This window comes from Lepidochelys kempii, chromosome 25 (assembly GCF_965140285.1).
Source record: "Lepidochelys kempii isolate rLepKem1 chromosome 25, rLepKem1.hap1, whole genome shotgun sequence".
Taxonomy (NCBI): Eukaryota; Metazoa; Chordata; order Testudines; family Cheloniidae; genus Lepidochelys; species Lepidochelys kempii.
In genome coordinates, this window is record NC_136404.1 from 13378140 (window position 1) to 13400800 (window position 22661).

A 22661-nucleotide genomic window follows, 5' to 3' on the forward strand; every position below is an offset into this window, starting at 1 on the left:
GCGGGCATTGACAGTGCTCTGCAGGGGCTTATTCATGACACTACCTCTGATGTGAAGTCCTAGCTAGGATGTGGAGGAGGGTCCTGCCTCTGTTTCCCCCTCTCCCTCCCCCTGCTCTGTCACTTCTGGAATCACTCCCCCACCCGCCAGTCACCTGCCAGGACCACCCTGCTGATGTTCGTCGGCTCATAGCGCCAGCTGCTGCTCTGCCCCCGGTTCTCCGACGCCCGGCCCCACTCGACGACATAGGCCACTGCAGCAAAGCCAGGGGGATCCCACCGCAGAAGGAGGCTGCAGTCGCTCGCCGGAGAGACTAGGACGGGCAGCCGCGGCACTGAAAGGAACACATGGATAGCAGAGAGGGAGGCATGCCCAGGGCTGGGCTTCAGGTGCTCACGTTTCTGCGGGGGGAAGGACCATTTGCCTGTCTCCCCCCAGACCCGGTGCTGAAGGGGAACTCAGGTCAGGTGGTGCAATGTCCCCCCCCCGGTGGTCCCTCTGCCTGGGCGGGGAGAGATGGAGCCGACAGGGTCCCTGGGGGCTCCCAAGCATCCGTTGCGCTGAGGGCCCCGCGCTGTCCACACGTGCTCCAAGAGGGCAGTGCACTAGTGGGGCTCCCCATTGTATCAGCCCCTGCCGGGGGTGCAGCTGAGACTTCCCCAGCTGGGGTCCCATTATGGGCTTCACCTCCCCTCCCCATGGGAGCCCAACGCCCCAGGGCTCCTGGCCCGTCTGGTGGGAGCCACCCCCACATAGTGATAAGTGCCTGACCCCCCCTCACCCCGCCAGGCACAGAACCCCTCCCACATTCCCCTGCAGGATGAGCTCAACGGCACAACCAAGGGCCGGGCCGGCCACCACCCCACCCTGCTGAACGCTGCCTCGGGAGCGAGACCCAGGCCTGGAGCGCGGAGATCAGGCTGGGCGTCACCTGCTGGGGCCTGCCCCGCCGGGATCGACAGCTTGGTCGCGGGGGACTGGCCCACTGAGTTGCTGGCGGTGAGGAAGAAGGTGTGTTCCTCGGAGGCCGGCAGCTCCAGTGCGCACTGCAGGGAGAGGGTGAGGCATGCCACGACAGCCGGCTGCCCAATTCGCTGCCAGCGGAGGGTGTAGGTCAGGATCCTGCCGTTGGCTTCCTTTGGCTGCAGGGGCTGGGAGGAAAAAGCCGCATCAGGCCGAGCCTCACGGCGGTGCAGGAGTTAGGTGGATGGCTGAGCTCTCCTGCTAGGACTGGACTGAAGGAAGGACGCAGTAGAACTGACTGAGAAATGACTTTCCCCATGAAACACGTTTTCATTAAATAACCCTCTTGCTTCTCAGAGTCTCCATGAAAAGCCGCCATTATTATTTTTTTGGACAAAAATGGAAATTTTATCAAGACAAACCCTTTTTTCTGGAGAGAACAAACAAACCAGTCCCAAACAAAACACTCTGATGTTTAATTTCCTAGCAGTTCCAACACCATTGCAAACAGGAAATCACCACCAAGTGGGTGTGTTTCTAGTGGGGTCCTGCAGGGATCGGTCCTTGGCCCGATGCTCTTTAAACACTTTTGTCGATGACCTGGACAAGAACATAAAATCATCACTGATGAAGTTTGCAGCTGACTATAAGACTGCGGGAGTGGTCAATAATGAAGAGAGCAGATCACTGATATTGAGCAATCTAGATAGGTTGGTAAGCAGGACGCAAGCAAACAATATGCGTTTTAATACGGCTACATGTAAACGTCTACACCTAGGAACAAAGGATGTCGGCCCAACTTACAACAGGCTCTATCCCAGGGAGCAGGGACTCTGAAAGAGATTTAGAGGTCATGGCTGATAACCGACTGAACCTGCGCTCCCGGTTGATGCTGTGCCCAGAAGGGCTAATGAGACCCTTGGACGCATAAACAGGGGAACCTAGAAAGGGAGCAGAGAGTCAGATTTACCTCTACTGGCACTGGTGTGACTGCTCCAGGAACAGTGTGTCCAGTTCCGGAGTCCACAACTGAAGAAGGATAATGATAAATCCAAGCAGGTTCAGCAAAGAACCACAAAAATGATTAAAGGATTAGAAAACCCGCCTGATAGCGACTGAGCTCCTTGAGTCTATCTAGTTAGCTTAACAAAGAGAAGGTGAAGGGGTGACTTGACCACAGGCTATAAATATCTACACGCGGAACAGATATTTGACGAGCCCATTATCAGTCTCGCAGATACAAGTGTAACCAGATCCAATGGCTCCACGTTGAAACTGGACAGATTCAGACTGAACATAAGGTGTAAATTTTTAACAATGAGGTTAATTAAGCACTGGAACAATTACCAAGGGTCATGGGGCATTCTCCATCAGTGACAATTTTTAAATCAAAGGTGGATTTTTTTTTAAAAAAAAAGATGGGCTCTAGTTCAAACAGGAATTATTTGGGGGCAGTTCTGTGGCCTGGGCCATGCAGGAGGTCAGACTAGGTGATCACAACGGTCCCTGCTGCCCTTGGAATCTAAGCATCGGATACACAGAAAACACAGGAGAGAAAGAACAGGTGAGTGTTAAAGAGAGAGAACCAGAAAGTGTGAGTGAAAGAATGTGAGCAAGTTCAGGAGAGAACAAGGGACCAAGACAGGCCAACAGAAAGCGTGATTGAGGAGGAGATGGAAAGTCCGAGTGACTCAGAGAGAGAATCAGCTATGCTGATGTCCCTGTTCCTATGGAGCAGTCTGCATCAGGGCAATGGCCCCTCTCAGTACGTCTACACTGCCCACTAAGCCCACAGTCTGACTCAGGTTTGAGCCCAAGCTCCCCTCTGTTCACACACAAAATCAGTCTAACTTGAGTCCACAAGCAACTCAGGATCTGGGTCCTAGAACCCTGCTGGGGACAGGTTGGGTGAGAGCACAAGTCCTGCTGTCACTCAGGTTCAAGCCCTGTCATTTTGCAGTGTGGACACACCACTCAACCCACTGACCTGAGTCAGAAGGGCTGCGTAGTGGAGTGTGGACAGGTTAAGCACAGCTGTGAGACCTGGATCCAGTAACCGTAAAGCCAGGTTTACAACGCAGCGTGGACACTGAAGTCCACACGCTTGGGTGACAGAGAGATGCAGGCTTAGTGTGCAGTGTCGACACCCCCGCAGTTACACACCATGCTGCTTCAGTACTGTGTCACCAATGTGCCTGTTTGCATAATGCTTGAAGAGACAGGAGATATCCACGCGTCCAGGCTGGGGCTACTGCTGGTGGAGAAATAGCTGCTGAAACTTTTTTCCTCCAGTCGGAAAATGTCAATTTGTTGAAAACAAAACTTTTCAGTGGGATGGTTCAATGAACCCTTCAGTCAAAACCAGAGAGAGAGAGAGAGAATGCGAGTGACTAGTCAATGGACTGGTTGTTCGGGCTTCCACTAGGGGCAGGGAGAGTTGCCCTATGAGACGTCTCTAGGTAACAAGTGCCTGGTCCCCCTCACCAATGGGGTTGTTGGGTGCCCACTCCAGAATAGCTAATTGATTAGGGCCCTCAGCTGGGAGGTGTGACCCACGTCCTAACTCAGGCAGAGCAGGGGCTATCGTGGGTGGGGGTCTCTCTTGAAAAGTTTCAAAAGGTCGTGGCTTACTCCTGATGTGGAATGAAAACAAACTTCAAACCCTCAAATTTTTTTTGTTTTACCAAAAACCGGAAATCTTGTTTTCCACCCAGCCCTAGCTGGGACACAAACCCACATACAGCCCAGCTCCTAAATCCTTTCCCAACCCTTCCCAGGCAAACAAGTAACGATCTGAGAATGAAAAGGCCAAATGTGCCCTGCATCATCCAATCTCTCTTGGGGCTGGCCTGATCGTATTTGCAGAACTTTGTCTATCCCTTGGGGCTTGTCCCTGGTTCCGATGCTACTCATGTCTGGCATGAATAGCTCATGCCGGCATGAATCAGGAGCAGCTCTGCTTAAAATCAGAGTGAAACAAGTAATGGGGAGAAGTCAGGCCCATTGATGTCAATATGGCTTTGCCAGCAGAATTAAGCCTTAGACCGAGCCCTAAAAGCTGGGGATTCTCAGTCAGGGACTCTCCGGCAGATGGTTCTTGTTAATTGTACTTCTTGTTCTTTTTTTTTTTGATCATTAACTGCTGCAGGGGCAACCACAAGGAGTCAGGCCTGGAGTCACCCATGACACGTGCAATGAAGGACTATAACCCAACTCTTTATCGCAACCCCTTCCCAGGTGGTGTGTCTGCGCTGGATCCTTGCTTGGCCCCTTACCTTCCACATCAGAATGATCTCATTCCTCTCGTCAGAGTTGGACGTGGCTATTCGCCTCCAAAGAGCCGGCCCTCTGGATGGGGCTAGGAGGTGGCCGTGGGCAGGCAAGGGCAATGCGGGAGATGCAAAGGAGAGAAAATGAAGTCATTGAGAGAGGGTCCTGCAGGGAGGGAGCTGACAGCAGAAGTGTGACACACCTATACATAGAGTGTGAATATAATGTAACTAAAATATGCTTCATGCAAAAGGTCTCTTGTAAGGTATCATTACAAAGTTTATAATCTACTGAGTGTGGTCATCCTATTTGTATAAATGTATCACTCTTGTATCTGAAACTAGAAATATGAAATATAACTCTGAGGACCTACTGTAGTTATGCAAAGTGTGGGTCTTTCATGGTGGTTTGGAATCTTGCTGGCTCCCATCAGCCAGGACAATTGACTGTGGATGGCTTGGTTAGCAGACAGGCCTTCCTGTGCGTCAGGCCGGGAGGAATGAAGGCTTGGGGTCTCACAGTGACCTGTGATCATGTCACCTGAACTGGAACCCATCTTTAACCTGGTGCTTTTCCACTGAGAAGGAGGGGTGGGAACCCAGAGGGACAAAGGATTCCTGCCTTATGCAAAAGAGATATCAGTGGGTGGAACAGAACAAGGGGGGAGCCCTCATGAGGAATCCCCTCGCTACCACCTGAGCTGGAACAAGGACTGTACCAGGAGAAAGGATGGTGCCCAGACTAGGAAGGCGTCCAGGCTGTAAAGAAATTTATTGAAACATCTCTGAGGGTGAGATTTTATCTGTATTCAGCTTTTTACTGTATTAGCATAGATTTGTGGGTTTTATTTTGCTTGGTAATTCACTTTGTTCTGTCTGTTACTACTTGGAACCACTTAAATTCTACTTTCTGTACTTAATACAAATCACTTTTTACTTATTAATTAACCCAGAGTATGTATTAATACTTGGGGGGGGGGCAAACAGCTGTACATATCTCTCTGTCAGTGTTATAGATGGTGAACAATTTATGAGTTTACCTTGTATAAGCTTTATACAGGGTAAAACAGATTTATTTGGGGTTTGGACCCCATTGGAAGTTGGGCATCTGAGTGTTAAAGATGGGAACACTTCTGTAAGCTGCTTTCAGTTGAGCCTACGGCTGTTAGGGGATGTGGTTCAGACCTGGGTCTGGGTTTGCAGCAGGCTAGTGGGTCTGGCTCAAGCCAGGCAGGGTGCTGGAGTCCTAAGCTGGCAGGGCAGGAAAGCAGGAGCAGAAGCAGTCTTGGCACATCAGGTGGCAGCTCCCAGGGGGTTTCTGTGATCCAGCCCCTCACAAGAGGGTGTCGATTGCTCTGTGCCGCTACCTGGGGGAGACCGTACCAGACCCACCGCTGCTACTCTCACAGCCATCAGCGCCAGAGGAGTTTGTTTAACCCTTCGTGGTGAATACCATTCGTATTACAGGAGCGCTCAGCTTGGACCTGCACAGCCCCACAGAGACACACACTCCCTGCCTTGAAGAGCGGACGGCTGATGGCACCCACAGGGTGGCGGGAAGAGGGGCAACATACAAGCTGGGAGAGATTGGGGTGACAGCAGGCAGATGGCACAATCAGGGTTACTCACATTTATGCACGTGCACAGGGGACGAGGAGGAGGCCCATGGGAGAGACCTCAGGGCAGAGTGGGGCTGCTGCTCCTGAAATTTGGGTCTGAGGTGGGTGTGGTGGATGGTCCTGCCATCCTGTTCTGTCTCCCTCCCTGTCCATGCTTCCCCAGCTCATGGCCAGTCTACTGGAGACAGGAGGGAGGAGGAGGACAGGACCTGCCATGGCAGGGTGGGCAGCAGCCTTGGGGTGAAGGCAGGAGGGGGCTGGACAGGTGAGCATGGCTCCCTACCCGCAGGCAGAGTCTTCACAAATCTCTCGTGGCTCCAGGCGCTCCAGGAGGGGTCCCCGTCGCTCCAGCGGGAGGCGTCGCTCTGGTATAGCGCTCGCACCTGGATGGAGTAGTTGGTGAACGGCGAGACGCCACAGATGTCCTTCGACGCGGGCACGTCCTCCGCAGCTGTAACATTCACCTTCATGGGGGGCGGGACGGGGTCCCTTTTAGCTCTTGTCTTGGCAGCTCGCCCCGATTCTGCCTTAAAGCACCGATTTGCTGAGCCGAGCGGGCGGCTCAGGGGCTCTCCACCTCAGCTCAAACCAGCTAGAGGCTCTTCAAGCTGGGCTCTCTCCTCCCCAGTAACCCCAGCCAAGGGGCATGACAGGAGACTGCTTCCCCCTGACACAGGAACCGGGTTCAGCAGAAACCAGCTCTGTTCTCACAGGACACTTGAGAGAAGCTGACCTGAGCCAATGTGATGGCCGCCATCCTGTCTGACACATTGGGGACTGAACCAGGGACCTCCAAAGCTAAATGGAGGAGCTGCTATAGCTTGAGCTAAAGAGTCAAGCCTCCCTAAGCAGGCCTGTAACAGGCTCATCCCTCTGTGGGTCAGCCATGGGGCTGGGATTTGTGAAACAAGCACCAGTGAGTTACACTAGCCCCCCCAGCTTAAGCAGGAGGTGGCGAAATACAGGGGTATTTCAGCCAGGGTCTCCTTGCCGTTGGAACTTGCCTCCCCTCTCTTGATCTCTCTGAGCCCAGACTTACTGAGCCTGAGACTTCTGGGCCAGCCCCTTTGCTGGTGTACGTTAGCCTTGCTCCGCTGCTGATGGAGAGCAGAGGATGAGCCAGGTTTCTTCTGGGTGGGGAGAGCTGAGCAGAAGGTGCGGGGGGGTGGGGGGGACCTTCACTAGGGGTACGGGGTAGAACTAAAGAGGTCACGTTTTGGCCATTGGGCCAACTGCTTCAAGCATATGGATCTGTTCTCAGGAAGTGTCACACGCGTGCCCAAGAGCTCTGGGCCAGGTGCACAGATTAGATGGACGAACAGATAACTGCATAACTGCGTGGTTAGGATGGAGAGAGAGACGGCAAAGCCAGCCAGCATCCCTAACACCCTCCACATCCCCAGAAGGGGGGCGGGAGGGGATACACCTATGAAGCAGGTGTCAGTCCTGTTACTAACTCCTCCCACCAACAGCCACCCACCTGCGTCCAGGATGCCCCGTCCACCTCACGGTACCGGATCTCATACCGCGCGTCCGTCACACGCAGCAGCTCCTCGTTGGGCTGTCGCCACGCCATGTGGAAGCAGTCGCTCCTGTCCGCCGTGGCACTGACCTCGGGCGGGCTCAGCTTCACTGGGAAAGGAAAGCTACAAGCGTGGGCAGCATTTCTGCATGCCCCTCCTGCAAAGCCCAGAGACAAGCAGCCTCACTCAGCCCCCTCTCAGAAGCACAGAGCAGGAGGCAATAGGCCTAGGGGCACATGGAGAGTCAGGGAAAGAGCCAGAACTAGCTCCCAGATCTTCTGAAGGAGAGCCCAGTGCGAGCCACCAGGCCACGTCGCAGGGAAGGTCAGTCTCGTGATACCTCCAGCTCAGCCCGGAAATCCACCTGGGCAAAGCTGGGCGAGCTCAGTTTGGCTGGCCCGACGAGCTTGGAACCCAGTCGGACCTGAGAACCCCCCCACCTGTGGTCCTGGTCCAGCAGACACACCTGCTCAGGCTCAGTTTATGTCAGTGCCACTGTTCCCCTCCCCTGGCGAGCGGGTCTTACCAACGCTCATCCCATGCAGGCACTTGTCTGTGGCGCTGGCCTGGCCCAGCAGATTCACGGCCGTTAGCCTGACTTGGAAAGAGGCAAAGAGGTTCTCCACAGGGATGGTGCAGGAACGGCTCTCCCGGCTGGAGACGCACGTCCCGGCGTCTCTGAACTTCCAGAGGCAGCGGCCTGCTTCTCTGAGAGGGAGAGAGCCCAGGTTAGCAGCTGCCGGGTCTAGGAACACGAGTGGCGGAGATCAAACCCCACCCTCGCACCTGCCAGCATTGGACAGCTCTAAGCGGGGACATCAGGGGGAGGAGGGAGAAAATCAATTGCTACATCTATAGGGACAGTCCCTTTTAATTGTCAGGTGTTGGGAAGTCAATCCTCTCCCGCTCCCGCCCCTGCCCCCTCACGCTTACGGCCAGGTGGAGAACTCACTCGGTGACGTGGAGGGTGTAGGTGGTTGGAAGGTAGGTCTCCGGCCCGGGGTCCCAGTAGCAGGTGATGTTCCCGCCCCAGAAGCTGACGCAATGTTTCACCTGCAGATTTGTTGGTGGGACTTCAGAACGAGAAGAGAAACAGCCAATAGAACCAGAGTTCAGTGCTGGAGGGGACGGTGCTGATCCCAGAGCACCCTCAGAGCTGGGCGCAAACTGGATTTTTCGTTTCATGGGAAGCTCCGTGGCTTCCATTCCCGCCCCACCCCCATCCCAAAACAGAATAAAAACAAAGCAAAACTTGACACCTCTAATGAAATCCCAGAAAAAGCGAGTTTTGGGTCGATCAAAACATTTCACTCGGATTTCAACTTAAATGTAACACTGAAAACTTGAAACTCAGCGTGGTTTTGAGATGACAAATTGAAACATCACATCCTGAAAAGGCACCGGAACAGAGCATTCCTCTCCCCCCCCCCCCCCCCCCCGACATTGCCCCGGAACATTTTGCTTTTGACGACCCATCAGCGGAAAAAACGTTTGGATGGAAAAAATCCAACCAGCCCAGCCCACAACTGCAGCACGATCCAATGGGCTTGGCAGGGGCTCAGTGCCCCCCTCCCTCCCACTGCCCCCAATGGGAGCCGAGCACCCTCCGGGCTTTCCAGGATGGGCCCCTACCCAGTCCTCGTGAATGTCAAGCCTAGTGCACCTCCTTCCCTAGCCAGGGAGGTAAGGGAACTGCACCCACCTCCAGCCTGGTATTCAGCCATACCCAGCAGGCGCAGATTGCTCCAGTGAGACAGGTAACAGCTCAGCTCCCCATGGGGCCGCTCTGCCTGGAGAACGGTGACAACAGTGACCGTGCCGTTTCCCACAATGCTCTGGTTCAGTGGCAGCTGCCTAGTCTCTCCATTCAGTCTCCAGACAATATCGCCCGGGTGGGCCTGGCCGATCTGCAGGCAGCTGGGGTTGAGGGTGCAGGAGGCCCTCAACGGGGTGCCAAGACAGGCCACTGTGGGGTGCAGGCTTAGCATGCCACAGCTGGGCTGCGGTGTAGGGACTCTGCTGCCAGGGCCAGGCCTCGGGCTGTTCGCTCCTGGGGAGAGACGCAGAACAGCTCAAAAGGGGGGAGCTGGGGTCTCTCTCATGCAGACGCACTTTGTCTGGGGGTCCTCTGACCCCGAGGAGCCAGAATGTGCCTGTCTTGGGCTTTGTTCTTGGCTAAGTTTAGCCTCCTCCCCGTTTCTAGGATGCTGAACCTGCAGTGGCTGGCTGCCTGGAGCTCCAAAACAGTGGGGATATGCTCAGTGCTTGCCCTGACCAATGCAATCACCACCCCTTATTAAACCTAAAACCAGATAAGCCGGTCGGTTTCCCCGATTACCATAGTTGAGTTAAGCTAGGACCAAAACTGTACTGGGACAGGAGGTGAAACTGACAGGGTATATTCTGCTCCCTGCAACAGGTTTCCAGCATAGGGAATCGGTGCCACAGTTTCCCCCCTCTTTAAAGTTCACATTATAAAATACTCATCTCTAGGACTGCCCACTGAAACCGTCCTCCCTGCTGATCTGAAACAGTCTGTTCACTGCTCAGAAGCTGACGGTCTGCAAGTGTCAAAAGCTTGTTTCCAATCAGTGATTTTTTACCTTGTTCTTCGAAAACTTCCTTGAAATCACATTGCAAAACATTTCAATAAAATGGCATTTCCGAGTGAAAACTGCTCCACTGAGAAGTATCCGGCCAACTCTATTAAACAGTGTGGACAGAGCAGAAGTTACTAGATGCAGAACCCGCTTGTGGGCACTAGGTGGGGCCAGGGGGAAGAATCCAGAGAGGCCTCAATAAGCTTTTTTTGTGAATTTGCTTCATTGAGGCTCTCATTAAATCCTAGCAGCTGCTTACTCCAATCAAAGTACAAGGACCTGCTTTGAGAACCTGGATTTATGCAGGAAATAGCCCAGCTTAATTGTCATGCACATTGTGTAAAGAGTTATCACTTTGGATGGGCTATCACCAGCAGGAGAGTGAATTTGTGTGGGGGGGTGGAGGGTGAGAAAACCTGGATTTGTGCTGGAAATCACTTTAGATAAGCTATTACCAGCAGGACAGTGGGGTGGGAATAGGTATTGTTTCATATTCTCTGTGTATATATAAAGCCTGCTGCAGTTTCCACGATATGCATCTGAAGAAGTGAGCTGTAGCTCACGAAAGCTTATGCTCTAATAAATTGGTTAGTCTCTAAGGTGCCACAAGTCCTCCTTTTCTTTTTGCGAATACAGACTAACACGGCTGTTACTCTGAAACTTTTCACTTTCAAGAGGGCATTTGTCCAAATGGAGGCAGTTTATGGCCTGTAACAGGGGTTCTCAACCTTCTTCTTTCTGAAGGGCCCCCTGCCCCGACATGCTATAAAAACTCCACAGCTCCCCTGTGCCACATCTTGTTTTCTGCATATAAAAGCCAGGGCTGGCGTTAAGAGGTAGCAAGCAGGGCAATTGCCCGGGGCCCCAAACCACAGGGGGCACCAAGAAGCTAAGTTTCTCAGGCTTCTGCTTCAGCCCCAGGTGGCAGGGCTCAGGACTTCAACTTTCCGCCCTGGGCCCCAGAGAGTCTAACGCTGGTCTTGTTTGGCAGCCCCCCTGAAACCTGCTTGTGGCCCCCAGATCCCTGGTTGAGAACCACTGGCCTAAAAGCTGGTGAAATCATGTCTACACCCTTGCTCAAGAATGCTACATATTTGCTTTGATCATTCTATAGGCGCTGGAACTAGGGGTACTGCTGCCCCCCTGGCTGGAAGCGGTTTCCATCATATGCAGGGTTTACAGTTTGGTTCAATGGCTCTTAGCAGCACCCCCGCTATGCAAATTGTTCCAGCTCCCCTGCACCAAGCATCAGCCACCCATTTACAAGAGCAAAGAGTCAGGCAAATTTGCATCCTGCTTTGCATGCGCCTAGCCTGGGGAAGGCAGAGAGCAGAAGGCTGGACAGAGGACACACGGTCAAGCCTTTAATAACAGTGCTGCCACGGAGCTACCAAAACATCTGTCTTGGAGCACGTCACAAAAGGATGCTCAGCAAAGTCCAATATCAAACCGCTAACGCGTGCCATCTTTCCAACCAAGGCCGTCTGGGAGAGGGAGAGGCAGGAGGGGGGTGAATTGAATTGAGGAAAAAGAAACAAGATTGAGGGCCAGATCCCCAGCCAGTGGCACTTGCAGCCATATGTCTAATAGGCGCACTGTGGGGCAGGGGAGGGACAATTTTTTCCCATTTGAGAGGGCCCCCAAAGGGAGCGGCATTGCAACCTGGAGCATGGGGGTCGCAGCGCCACTCCGCTTTGGCCTGCCCAGAGGAGCAGACGAGCTGAACCTGAGTGGTGCTGTGACCCAGTTCGCCAAGTTGCAGAGCCCAGAGTGGGGAGCCAGGCTCAGCCCCACAGGACAGGAGTCACCACAGCGGGGTCAGCGCGGGGTGGGCTCGCTCTCCAACCCAGCCGGGGCTGAGTGAGGTGCGGACGTGGAGGGCGAAGTGCTGGGATGGGACCACTTGGCGGCGAAGCCCGGGATCTCCCCGACTCATGCGTGTACCACGTGAAAAAAGTTTCCGGGGGCAAACTGGTGTCAATAGCCTGGCTCCACTCAAGTCAGCAGGGCCAGATCCCGAGCGGCTGTAAATGGCACAGCTCTGTTGAAGTCCATGGAGCTAGTCTGTTCACCCCAGCCGACAGTCACCCAGCTCTCTTTTGCGCAGTCATCCGTTTCACAAGCAACCAGTGTTTGGATGACATGGAGAACCAAGGGGGTGACCACGTGCCCTTATTAAAGATCCCAAGCAGGTCATACAAGAATAGAGCATTAACCCAATGCAACCTTAGTTTGCCCCCCTTGCGTGTAATATGATACAGTCTTTAATTAAACAATCATATTTCCCCCCCAGCAGGCCCCAGGATGCAGTGCACAGGATTGTGAAAGAGGCTGTTGTCTGCAGGAGCCGGTCTCATTTGTTGAGGAAGTTGGAAGGTGTGCAGCAGTGAGGGATAGGCCAGAGAACGGCTCAACTGTGGCCTGGTCCGAGCTACTGTTATTCTGGAATGCGTCCATTTCTGCCACGACCCCATTCTTTGGCCTACAGGGAATTACGGAGGTGTTTGACGCTGTGGCTCTGTTAACCAGATGCAAGGGGCTCCCAGTGTCCCCCCACTTCCCTCTTTTGGTTTTTCTCATTTCCCCCAAAATAAACAGAATTCTGCTCATTCTCTGAAACTTTGGAATTGATCAGCTGCGTTGTGGAAAAGTTATTGGGTCGCGTCCAAACCGACACAGCAACGTCATCCAGTTGAGTGGACGGGCCTTCCAAGTGTGGCCAATAAAGCGCACACACGGGGGGCTGAATTAAGGCGGCCTGAATTCTGGTGTTTCCTGATTTCTGCGTGCTTGGCTCTGTAACCTTCATAACACTCCCTGACTGTAATTTTTTTGAGTGTGTAATAGTACAAAGGGATATAGATGGTGTGTAAAAGCTTCCCTGCCTCTCAAAACAAAACCCTGCCCCCCACACACAATCCACCCCTGGGGAGCGGATGAGAGAGACAACAAACCCCATTATTGATGTCGCTTACGACATGACTGGAAGGCGCTCAGACTCTGCAGTGATGGGGATGGTGTAAGAATCTAGCTCGAAGAGGAGCTCAGATTAGATGGTCATAATGGTCCCTTCTGGCCTTCAGAGCCTACAAATAGACTATTCCCGCAGCCTGCCAGAGCAATGTAACCCTCAGCCAGACACATCCCCGGCGCCCGAGTGGTTTGGATGCGTTCCCTGGCCCTGAAACAACAATGGCGTTCTTTCCTCTCTCTGCACTGTTCACTTCAGCCAATCCGCTCCAGCCTTCAGTAGGGAATCGAGAACAGTGGCAGCTCCCACGGTGTCACGCGGAGAGAAGGCAAAGGGACCCCACTGCACCTGGCGGCACAAAGGGGCAGAGACAGCCAGCTCCCCTACCCTGTCTCCAGCAAGAGCAGGCGTCAGTGTCCATGACAGCCAGGCTGCCGTCCATCTTCACGGCAGCTGCCTGTGGCTCCCAGCGAGTGCCCGGCCTCTCAAGCGGGTAGGAGAAAGGATTAGCCGGCCGTGTGGGAGTGGGGCTGATCTCAGCATGGAGAGAGGATGCCAGGTCCTGCCACGCACATCCCTGCTCCTCGGTAGGCCGAGCCTGCCTGGGCGCAGACAGCCGGCTGGATTCAAGGCTCATCATCTCACCTGGATGAGAGAATTTCACAGCAGTGCAGGATGTTCTGTGAGCTCTACGAGGGTAGGATTGGAATGGGAAACAGCCATCAACAATGAGCAGGGGTAACAGCAACAGACTGGAGACAACCTGCTGCCAGGGATGGGTAGCGATGGGGGTAGGAGCCTGTTCCCCAAAGCGCCACACGACTCCAGAGCGGGATCAGGGACTCACCACAGCCTCCTGCAGAGGTGGAGGAAGCCAGGAACTCCTAGTGCAGGTGGGAACATCCCAAGCACTGACCAGGAACAGGAAGGAGGAGGTTCTGACATGCGCTTTGCCTTTGACATCAAGAGGCTGCAGGGACAAGACACAACACGAGGGAAGATTTGCCCTCTGCTGCAAAAAGACCTGCAGGATCTGTAATGAGCACAAATGGTCCAGGCCGTACTTTTACCTCTCGTCTGAGAGAGCCCTCCGGCTGCACAGAGCCTCCTATGGCATCCTCCCAGGGTTCAGTACCAACGCCAAAGAAAAGCACCACCCATGTTTTCTGTGGAGATCTCCAGCCCAGCTTAGATTCTTCCAGGCATCTTAGCCCAACCCCAGGGACAGGTTCCCGGGGAGTAACTCTGCCTCAAGCGTTGACTGTTAACCAGAGCCCACGGCTGAAAGCAAACTCCCACTCAGCTCCTTCCACTTCCACTGTGTGTAATCAAAACAGCACAAACATTTCTTCCAAGACTAAAACCTTGCTCGCACGTGAAGAACTTGGAAGACTCTGTAACAGCAGCACCTGCCCTAACATTATGAAGAAGTCATAAAACAGATCGCATCAGACACTTCAGCATTCATGGGATTTGGAATGAGGCACACTTTTCGTTATACAAGTGAGGTACAAGGGCCACTTGTCTAACTCACAAGGGCACTGTGAGATTGGCCTTGGAAGAGGTAAAGCACTATGGGGCGATATTCACCCTGTGCAGAGGGCCGGCATAAGCTCCAGCATCATCTACGTCCCTCCTGCGGGACTTACGAGGGGCAGAAGCTTGGTGATGGCCATCTGCACAGGGTGTGGGCCACCTTCTGCAAGTGACACATGGACTCTCAGCCTGGGTACATCCAAACTAGACCAATTTCCACCCTCTCAGGATTTGCCCCCCTCCTTTCAATGGAGCATGGAACCATGAACTTAAATCTCCTGAAATATTGTGATTGCTTAAACAAATCCCATGCGTTGCTGGGTAGGTGGGAATGGCATTCCTTCCCCCAGGAAACATGTCAATATGGCCTAATGGGGAAGAACTGACTTCTGTGGTAAGGCAGACTTCATTTGCCCACCGTCAGGGCCAATCTGGTGCCATTGGGATGCCACCTCCGGTCCGCATGATAATCCCAGCATATTTTTTCCACAAAAGAAGAAACCTTTCAGCGCTAATCAAAAGCAAATCCCTGTAGAGCCATAGAGCAGGGCTGGCCCTAGGCCAGTAACGTACACAATGTACCTTCTTGTTTAGAAAGACATGGGGGGAGGGGGGGGCTTAAAATATGTAACAAAACAGCAGAATTGGCCAAGAGAAACAACACATCAGCAGCAAAGGGAGGTCCTGGAAATAGCAGTGATCTGTGGAAGAATAGCCATCACATTACTAAAGTATCTTGAGCTAGGAAAAACAAGCTTCACGGGGCTGTCAGTAGGTGTTAGGGCCAGAGGTGACCTGGTCCATCCGGTTCAGCCTCCTTCATTGCTCCCTGTGTTCAAGATATTTGCGCTCCTCTGAGTATTTCTCAGTCTCCCTGAGCCATGCTTTGGATGTGAGTCTCAGTGACTCCACTCCTGCACTTGGGAAAGGGATGGGGATGCAAAAGATAAGGTGGCCTTAAGCCAGTGGCTCTCAACTTTTCCAGATGACTGTCCCCCTTTCAGGAGCCTGATTTGTCTGGCATACTCCAAGTTTCACCCCACTTAAAAACTACGTGCTTACAAAAATCAGACATAGAAATACAAAAGTGACACAGCACACTGTTACTCTGAAAGATTGCTGACTTTCTCATCTTTACCATATAATTGTAAAATAAATGAGTTGGAATATAAATATTGTACTTACATTTCAGTGTATAGTACATAGAGCTGTATAAACAAGTGATCGTCTGTATGAAATTGTAGTTTGTACTAACTTTGCTAGTGCTTTTTATATACGCTATTGTAAAACTAGGCAAATGTGTAGATGAGTTGATGGACCCCCGGAAGACCTCTGCGTACTGCCAGGGCACTAGAAACACAACCTTAAGCCACCTTTGCACCTACTGTATCCTTGGGCTTGTTGCTTGGCCGCCGGTGTGAGTTAGAGCAACCTCTGGGCTGCTTTAATTTACACTCTGCTTCCCATTTTCCCCTCCCCCCCACTTGCCTCCTCCCTTCTCTCTTTCTTACCGGACCTGGAGATGCCAAGTGAGAAGATCCAGGACAGCATCAGATTCAGCCACATTCTTGTGAATTACAGCTTTGGTGGAAAACCTTTAAAAAAAAATAAATGGGGGTCGGGCAGAGAAAGAGGATAAAGGAGACCTGGGGGGTCTGATCCTGATCTCCCTTAGCCCAGTGTGAATCAGGAGTAACACCACGGAAGCCAGTTAACTTATCGCCCTTTCACACCAGTGTAAGAGGAGACCTTGGCCCTCAGAAAGCTTCAGACGTATCAGCAAGGCAACAGGTTTCAGCAAGAATTGCCTCCCAGCTCTGGGATAAGCTGGGCTAGAAAGTTACACACAGAAGCAGCTTTAATGCCACGAACCTGTAGGGATCACCCAGATACCATTATGATGGGCATGGTATAAGCCTAAATAAATCCAATAGCCACTTTCTGTCTGCCTCAGTTCTTCCCCTGTAAAATGGGGCTAATCCTCCCTCTCTCACACCCTGTGTCTCTCTGGGCTGTTTCGATTGTAAGTGCTTAGGGGCAGGGACTGTCTCTCACTGTGTGTTTGTACAAAGGGGCCCTGATCTTGACTAGGGCCTCTGGGTGTTACCGGAATACATCTAGAGTATACCAGGGGTCTCAAACACGCGGCTGTTATTTCCTGTGGCCTGCCAAGCTCCCCGCGCCCCCAGAGTTATTTCCTGTGGCCCGCCAGGCTCCCCTCCCCCTGCTCCCCCTCCCGCCAGCATGCCATGTCCCCATTCCTCTGCCTACCTGCAGGCGCTTTCCGCCGCCAAACAGCTGTTTGGACGCACTTAGTGCTTTCCAGGAGGGAGTGGGGAGGAGCAGGGAGCCGTGCACCCAGAGGAGGAGGCGGAGAAGAGGCAGGGAAGGGGCGGGGATTTGGGGAAGGGGTGGGAAGAGGCAGGGCAGGGGCAGGGCCTCATGGAAGGGGTGAAGTGGGGGCAGGGCCGGGGGCAGAGCGGGGGCGGGCGGGTTCAGTGATGTGGCCCTGGGGCCAATGTACTAGTCCTCATGTGGCCCTTGTGGTGATTCGAGTTTGAGATCCCTGGAGTATACAGAACTCCTCAGCAGTGGGGAGCGCAGGCCCATGGGATGCTCCTTGCTCACCGTCTCGCAGGGTGGGCTTGGGGGTTGGGGAAGCAGGGACAGTGATTTCACAGCTGCCTCGATCCACCAGCCACGTGGAATTGGGTGCCAGCCAAGGAGGCATTTCCATGGTGCTGGGACGGCTCCCCTCAGGCTAACGAAGCCTGGAGCGGGTCTCCTGACACCCTGCACCGGGATGTGCATATGCCTTCAGGATCCCTATTGTAATTAAATGAATCACTAACATCCCCAGCTCAGACAGCAACGGGTTTAAACCTCCCTTCACTGAATAGCAGGCAGCTGCAGAACGTGGCTGGAGTGCTGGAAACACCCTTAGCCTCTTCCAAGCACTGCCCGAGGAGATGAAATGCTGCGGCTGCGTCTCTCCTACTGGCACTGACAGACCAAAGGCTGGACTGAAGCCACCCTTAGCTTAGCAAGCCCCTGGGCGCTTCAGTGCCTTTGGTCTTCCAGCAGCTTGCACGGGGACTAGATCCCACCAAGAGCTGGGACGTCAGAAAACCAGATCTACGCTCGGGATGAGAGCCTCGTCGTTGGGCTTCTGGTCTCTTTGCACTACAAGATCTGCTCACGCGTCTCTTCCCAGAGAGGTATTTGGGGTCGATTCTTTCCCCTCCGCCGGTAATAAAACTCAGTTTCAGACTCCAACAGGAAGCAGAGGAAATGCACTGGCCCTTGGGTGCTAAAGCTGGGGGGGGGGGAAGGGGATTAAAATCCAAGTCCAAAAGCAAGAGCTCTCCTGCTCCTTGCAGGAATTAAATTCTAATTAGAAGGAAGCTCTGTGAAGATGGGAGATTTGACTGAATGGCAAACTCCAGTTAGTACAGCAAGTTACTAGCTCTTCAATGATTTTAAGAGTGATTACAGAGGAGAGTTTTATGGGCAACTAAGCCCAGACGTCTATTGAAGCTGTAGTCATGATAATAGTTTGCACTCACATGGCTCCTTTCTGCCAAGGAGAGCACTTCAGACACTAATTACAGACTCACTGCCCACCCCCGCACACCCTGGGAACTAGGGAAATATTATTACTCCATTCTTAGACAAGGAAGCGGAAGCCCAGAGTAGGGGGAAGTGACTTGTCCAAGGATGCTTGTTGAGTCAGTGGCAGAGGTAGGAATAAAACCCCAAAGCCCCTGGAGCCCAGCCCCAGCCGCTCCACAGCCCCAGACCACCTTGTATCCCTTCCAGGATGCTTAAGAACATTCGCCAGCCTTTTCAGCCCCACATCAGGCTCCTAAACGCGATTTAGGAACCCAGGGAAAACGGAGACGATTTAAACACAGAGCGAGGGGCTTTCCTTGGGGGACCCAAACCGGAACGTTTCTGCCGTTGTCTGAGGTTCAAAGAGGAAAATTCCAGTGCAGACGAGACCCCAGCTGGCTTCAGTGGGTTTTGAATCAGGCCCCAAGTGAGCAGCCCCAGGGAGGGGGAAGCCCTGGGTTCATTCTGTTTGTCCAGATGACTGCAGGTCACCAGGCCCCTCTGCCGTCCCCTCCGCATCACGGCGACGTGACCCAGCCGCTCAGCTCTGCAACAGGCTCACTCACCGGTCCCGAGAGGAGCAGCAACGCCCTGTGCTCTCCCACCCTCCGATGCAGCCAGCGCTCTTACCTCACCCCCACAGCACTGCTCCCGCTCCCTTCCCGCCAGCGAGCCTCCCTAGGGTTGGGCCTGGAAAAGCTCTAACCGCTCCCACAGCCAGCATCCTGCCCCACCTCCTACACCACCACCTGGTGGGTAAAGCTGGGGTTGGAGCAGCTGGTTGCTCCCCCATAGCTAGCACTCCCAGGCCATTCCTTACTGCCCCTCCTTATGGCACCAGAATATCTGCCTCCCCCCCTCCCCCCAGCCAATGCTCTTGCATCTTTCCCTGCACCGACCTCCCACTGGGGGAAGGTTGATTTTTGAGAAGTGGGATCTCTCCCATAGCCCATTCCAATGGGGTTACCTGCTAGGAACAGTCAGGATCAGTGAGAGGAGGGGTTCTTCCTAAAACCGGTGCTTTCCCATCATTATCCTACAGCATCAGGTACCAAATGCACTTTTCCCTCTGGTTTGCTGCTGGAAATTAAAAGAAATGGGATGCACACGCCATGTAACATGAGAACTGGCTAATCCACGCACATATCATCTTGGCCGGGCCCCAGAGTTAGACATAGACAAATTAAATGTCAAATGAGCGGCCTCACCGGCTAGACATTACCAGCGAGGGGTGTGCCCTTGCCCCTGTGCAAAGAGACCAGCCCTCAATCAAAGGCTGCTCAGAACCAGCTCGGTAAAGTGCTTTGGGATCCTTTGGAAAGAAAGGCGCTGCACAGATGAGCCTTACACTGGAGACGCAAAGGGACGAATTCAGAGGGGATGGGCAGACAGGTGTCAGTATGGCCAAGCTAGTCCTAATGCAAGGGACAGCTCATAGCTGATCATTATTTGAATTATACCAGCATCTCAAGGTTCCAGGCCAAGTGCCGAACCCCATTGCACTAGGCACCGTATAGACACAGCTCCTGCCCTGAAGAGTTTATGGTCAAAACAGAAGGCACAGATTGGTGTCCCTCATTTTGCAGATAGAGGACTGAGCCCCCACCCCCGAGAGATCAAATGACTTGCCCAAGGTCTGGCACATCGTCAGTAGCACAGCTGGGAACTGAACCCCAGCAGGCTGAAGCCCATCCCAGGGCCCTAACCACAAGACCAGCCTGTTAGCACACCAAGAGCTACTTCACATCCCCTCTGAATCTGGTCCAGTGACACAGCTGAGCTCTCGCCCCCAGGTCCAGTGGAAGCAATTCTACTGCTGATGATTTTAAAGCTACTTTTCTGCCCTTTATTTCGCTTCTTACATTTTTATGAGCAAACCTCCCTCTTTATGGGGGAAAGAAAAGCACACAACAAAGAACAATACAAACCCCAGGAAATAACTACTCTGATATTTCTATCCCGCCCGGGGAGGGGGGGGGAGAGACAAATCACTTACAATTAGAACGACAGGCAATAACAAAGCCCCGTCAATTAAAACGCGGCGGCGCGAGGAGCGAATTTTAAACATCCACCAAGGATTGGGGCAGGATATTACCTAGTCCCCAATCAAAGATTAAGTCTTCAGCGGAAGCCATAAAGCTACAAAGGCAGCAGCTTGATGAGAAGCACAAGGCGGCTCAGTCACTCTGCTGGGATCCGCAGCTTTGTGACAAACGGATAATCGTGGCTGGTAACGATGCTCCCTGTTTAAAACTTCTGTGGGCTGGGGGCAGATGTGGAGCGCTGGTGGCGGGGACTGGGGTTACGGAGCCCGGGAAGGCACATTACAGGGATATTATGCAGGAGAATGGAGAGATGTTTCTGTCCTAATGTTATTCCTCCCGCAGAAGTTTGTGTCGGCTGAGGACTAATGTGTACAGGAGCTGAGCCCCTGGGATTCCCATTGAGATGAGCAGAAGCATTAGGTGCCCCCCTGGGATTCAGAGGTGGCAGGAAACTGCTGCACTATGCTAACTCCCCCTATTGATTTTACATGAAAGGCGCTCAGATACCACGGTGATGGGTGCCAGAGTAAGACCCCAAGATAGGTGAATTGCCAGGGCCAAATTCTGCCCACAGTTATACCTGGGTAACCCCGTTGGGGTGGCAGGGGCTGCAGTTCAACCTTGGGATGCAGCCTTAAACACCATCACCCACTTCACAGCAATGATCAGCCACTGAGAAATCCGACCTAGACCCACCCTAGCAGTCGACGGGCAGCAGCTGTCCACAACCCTGTCCTTCAACAGCACAGACACTCCCTGTGTGACCTTGGGCAGGCCACTTAGCCTTTCTGTGCTTCAGTTTCCCCATCTGTACCATGATGGGGAGATCACTGCCCTACCTCACAGGGATATTGGGAGGATAAATATTGTGAGACGCTCAGGTACTATGGTGGGGGGGGGGGTCAGATAACTACCCCAGAGGGTGGGACTTACTGTGCCTACTCAATAAACCGCACCTAATGTAATTCTTAATGGCAGAATGACCCTGGCCATCAGCTTTGGGGATCCAGAGGATGGGGGTCCTGGGGGCATGGCAATCTGGGGAAGACGTAGCTTGGAGTTGGGTGTATACAAGGGTGGGTGAATTGGGCAGATTCAGAGGGGGCTGATTCAAATGCGTCTCTAAGTGAGGCAGAGCTCTTTGGGGAGGAGATGGGGGCTGATGGGCACAGATTCCTCGGGAGAGTCTGGTGCTCTTTGCCTGGATGGGATGCGGTGCTAGGAAAACCTCCCAGCAGCCCTGATCGCAGCCAGAGGGAAATCAGAGAAACAAACCAGCAAAAGTCACATTTTAGCAAACATCAGAGATTGAAGGGCCACGGGCACTTGGGAGGGGCAGGGAGGCGGCCAGATTCAACGGTGGGTTTGTTTCTTTCTTTCTTTCTTTCTTTCTTTCTTTCTAATTAAACTCCAAACCACTAAGTTTCAGATCATTTCCTCCTCTTCTAACACCCCCCCATACTTCTCCTACTAGAGACACACATTCCACCTAATACACACCTACAGCTCCCAAAATACACCCCCCTCTCAGTCACACTGGATATTGACATGCCATTTACAAATAGTTCATGAAGGGTTAATAAATTCAACTGTTCTGGAGTCCAGCCTGTTGTTTATAACCGCAGCTTAGAACTGCCTATAACACTTTCTATTGATGTGGCAATAAGCAGCTAGACCACAGCCGACTTCTGTTGGCTACATATTTATAAGAGCGATGAATCCCTTAACAACCCTTTTAGGAATGGAGGTTTAGCCTTAACTTAAGTGTAACCCACACTTCTAATAAGAGAAATGGATGTCTGTGCCTAACAGAGACCCATATTCTCTCTCTCACACACACACACACACTCTCTCCCTCGCTTCTCCTCCTCACCCATTCACAGACTTTGCTACATTCATTCCGTTTTCTAGCAGCCACCAAGACATTTGCACACTCTCCTGGCAGGTGCAGCCCAGAGCTCCTAGCCCCGAGCTCTGCATCCCTCACACCCTGGATCTGCCAACACTTTCTTCTGTGGACAGTGTCGGTTTAAAGGCAGCACTTACCTTTGCTGCTCTCTGGGTAGAGTTGTCAGTGTCCCCCCAACAGAGGAGATTGCAGCCCCTGAGCTGGGGCTGCCGGGCTCCCTCTATAAATACCCCCACATGCAGCCCACAGGGGACAGTGAGGAGGGGGCTTCTCAGACTATAGGTTTAAAGCAGCAGGGCTGGGTGCGAGGGTGGGGAGTAAATCTCGGCCCCGACCAATCAATATAAAGAGGAGGAGACTACCAGGGATGAGCAATTTCTTCTGCTGAGCATCACCGAGCAGCTTCCTGGGTTTGCGCAACCCGGGCACAGCCCAGGTTGGGGGAGAGCCGCCCACGCTCCGGAGTTGTGCTCTGCAGCCGCCAGGTGCTTTTTCCTCTCGTCTGTCCTGCGAACACCACAGAAGGGCAGGTAGTTAGCTCCCTCTTACAGGCTCTGATCCCACTTCCCAGGGAACCAGAGCTGCATCCTGGCCAGACTCCCAACGGCCTCATT

At 53.1% G+C, this 22661-nt stretch overlaps 1 protein-coding gene across 11 annotated transcripts in view; it reads right to left on the reverse strand.

The window, feature by feature from the left end:
* LOC140903277 (interleukin-6 receptor subunit beta) overlaps nt 1-22403 on the reverse strand; it is a 35753-nt gene extending 13350 nt beyond the window's left edge. Inside the window, exons 1-11 of one of the 11 annotated variants that reach the window (XM_073324291.2) lie at nt 22185-22403; nt 19061-19170; nt 15993-16076; nt 9077-9424; nt 8327-8447; nt 7901-8082; nt 7332-7483; nt 6135-6315; nt 4239-4321; nt 932-1151; nt 155-334 (exon numbers count right to left, since the gene is read on the reverse strand). In XM_073324291.2, the coding sequence (XP_073180392.2) occupies nt 155-334; nt 932-1151; nt 4239-4321; nt 6135-6315; nt 7332-7483; nt 7901-8082; nt 8327-8447; nt 9077-9424; nt 15993-16047 (1522 nt within the window). In that variant the 5' untranslated portion in view covers nt 16048-16076; nt 19061-19170; nt 22185-22403. Of the gene's footprint in view, nt 1-154; nt 335-931; nt 1152-4238; nt 4322-6134; nt 6316-7331; nt 7484-7900; nt 8083-8326; nt 8448-9076; nt 9425-13332; nt 15404-15992; nt 16079-19060; nt 19174-22184 lie in introns of those variants that run through there. The other 10 variants (XM_073324290.2, XM_073324292.2, XM_073324298.2 and 7 more) reach the window with 10 other exon arrangements.
* Between the last annotated feature and the right edge of the window lie 258 nt (nt 22404-22661).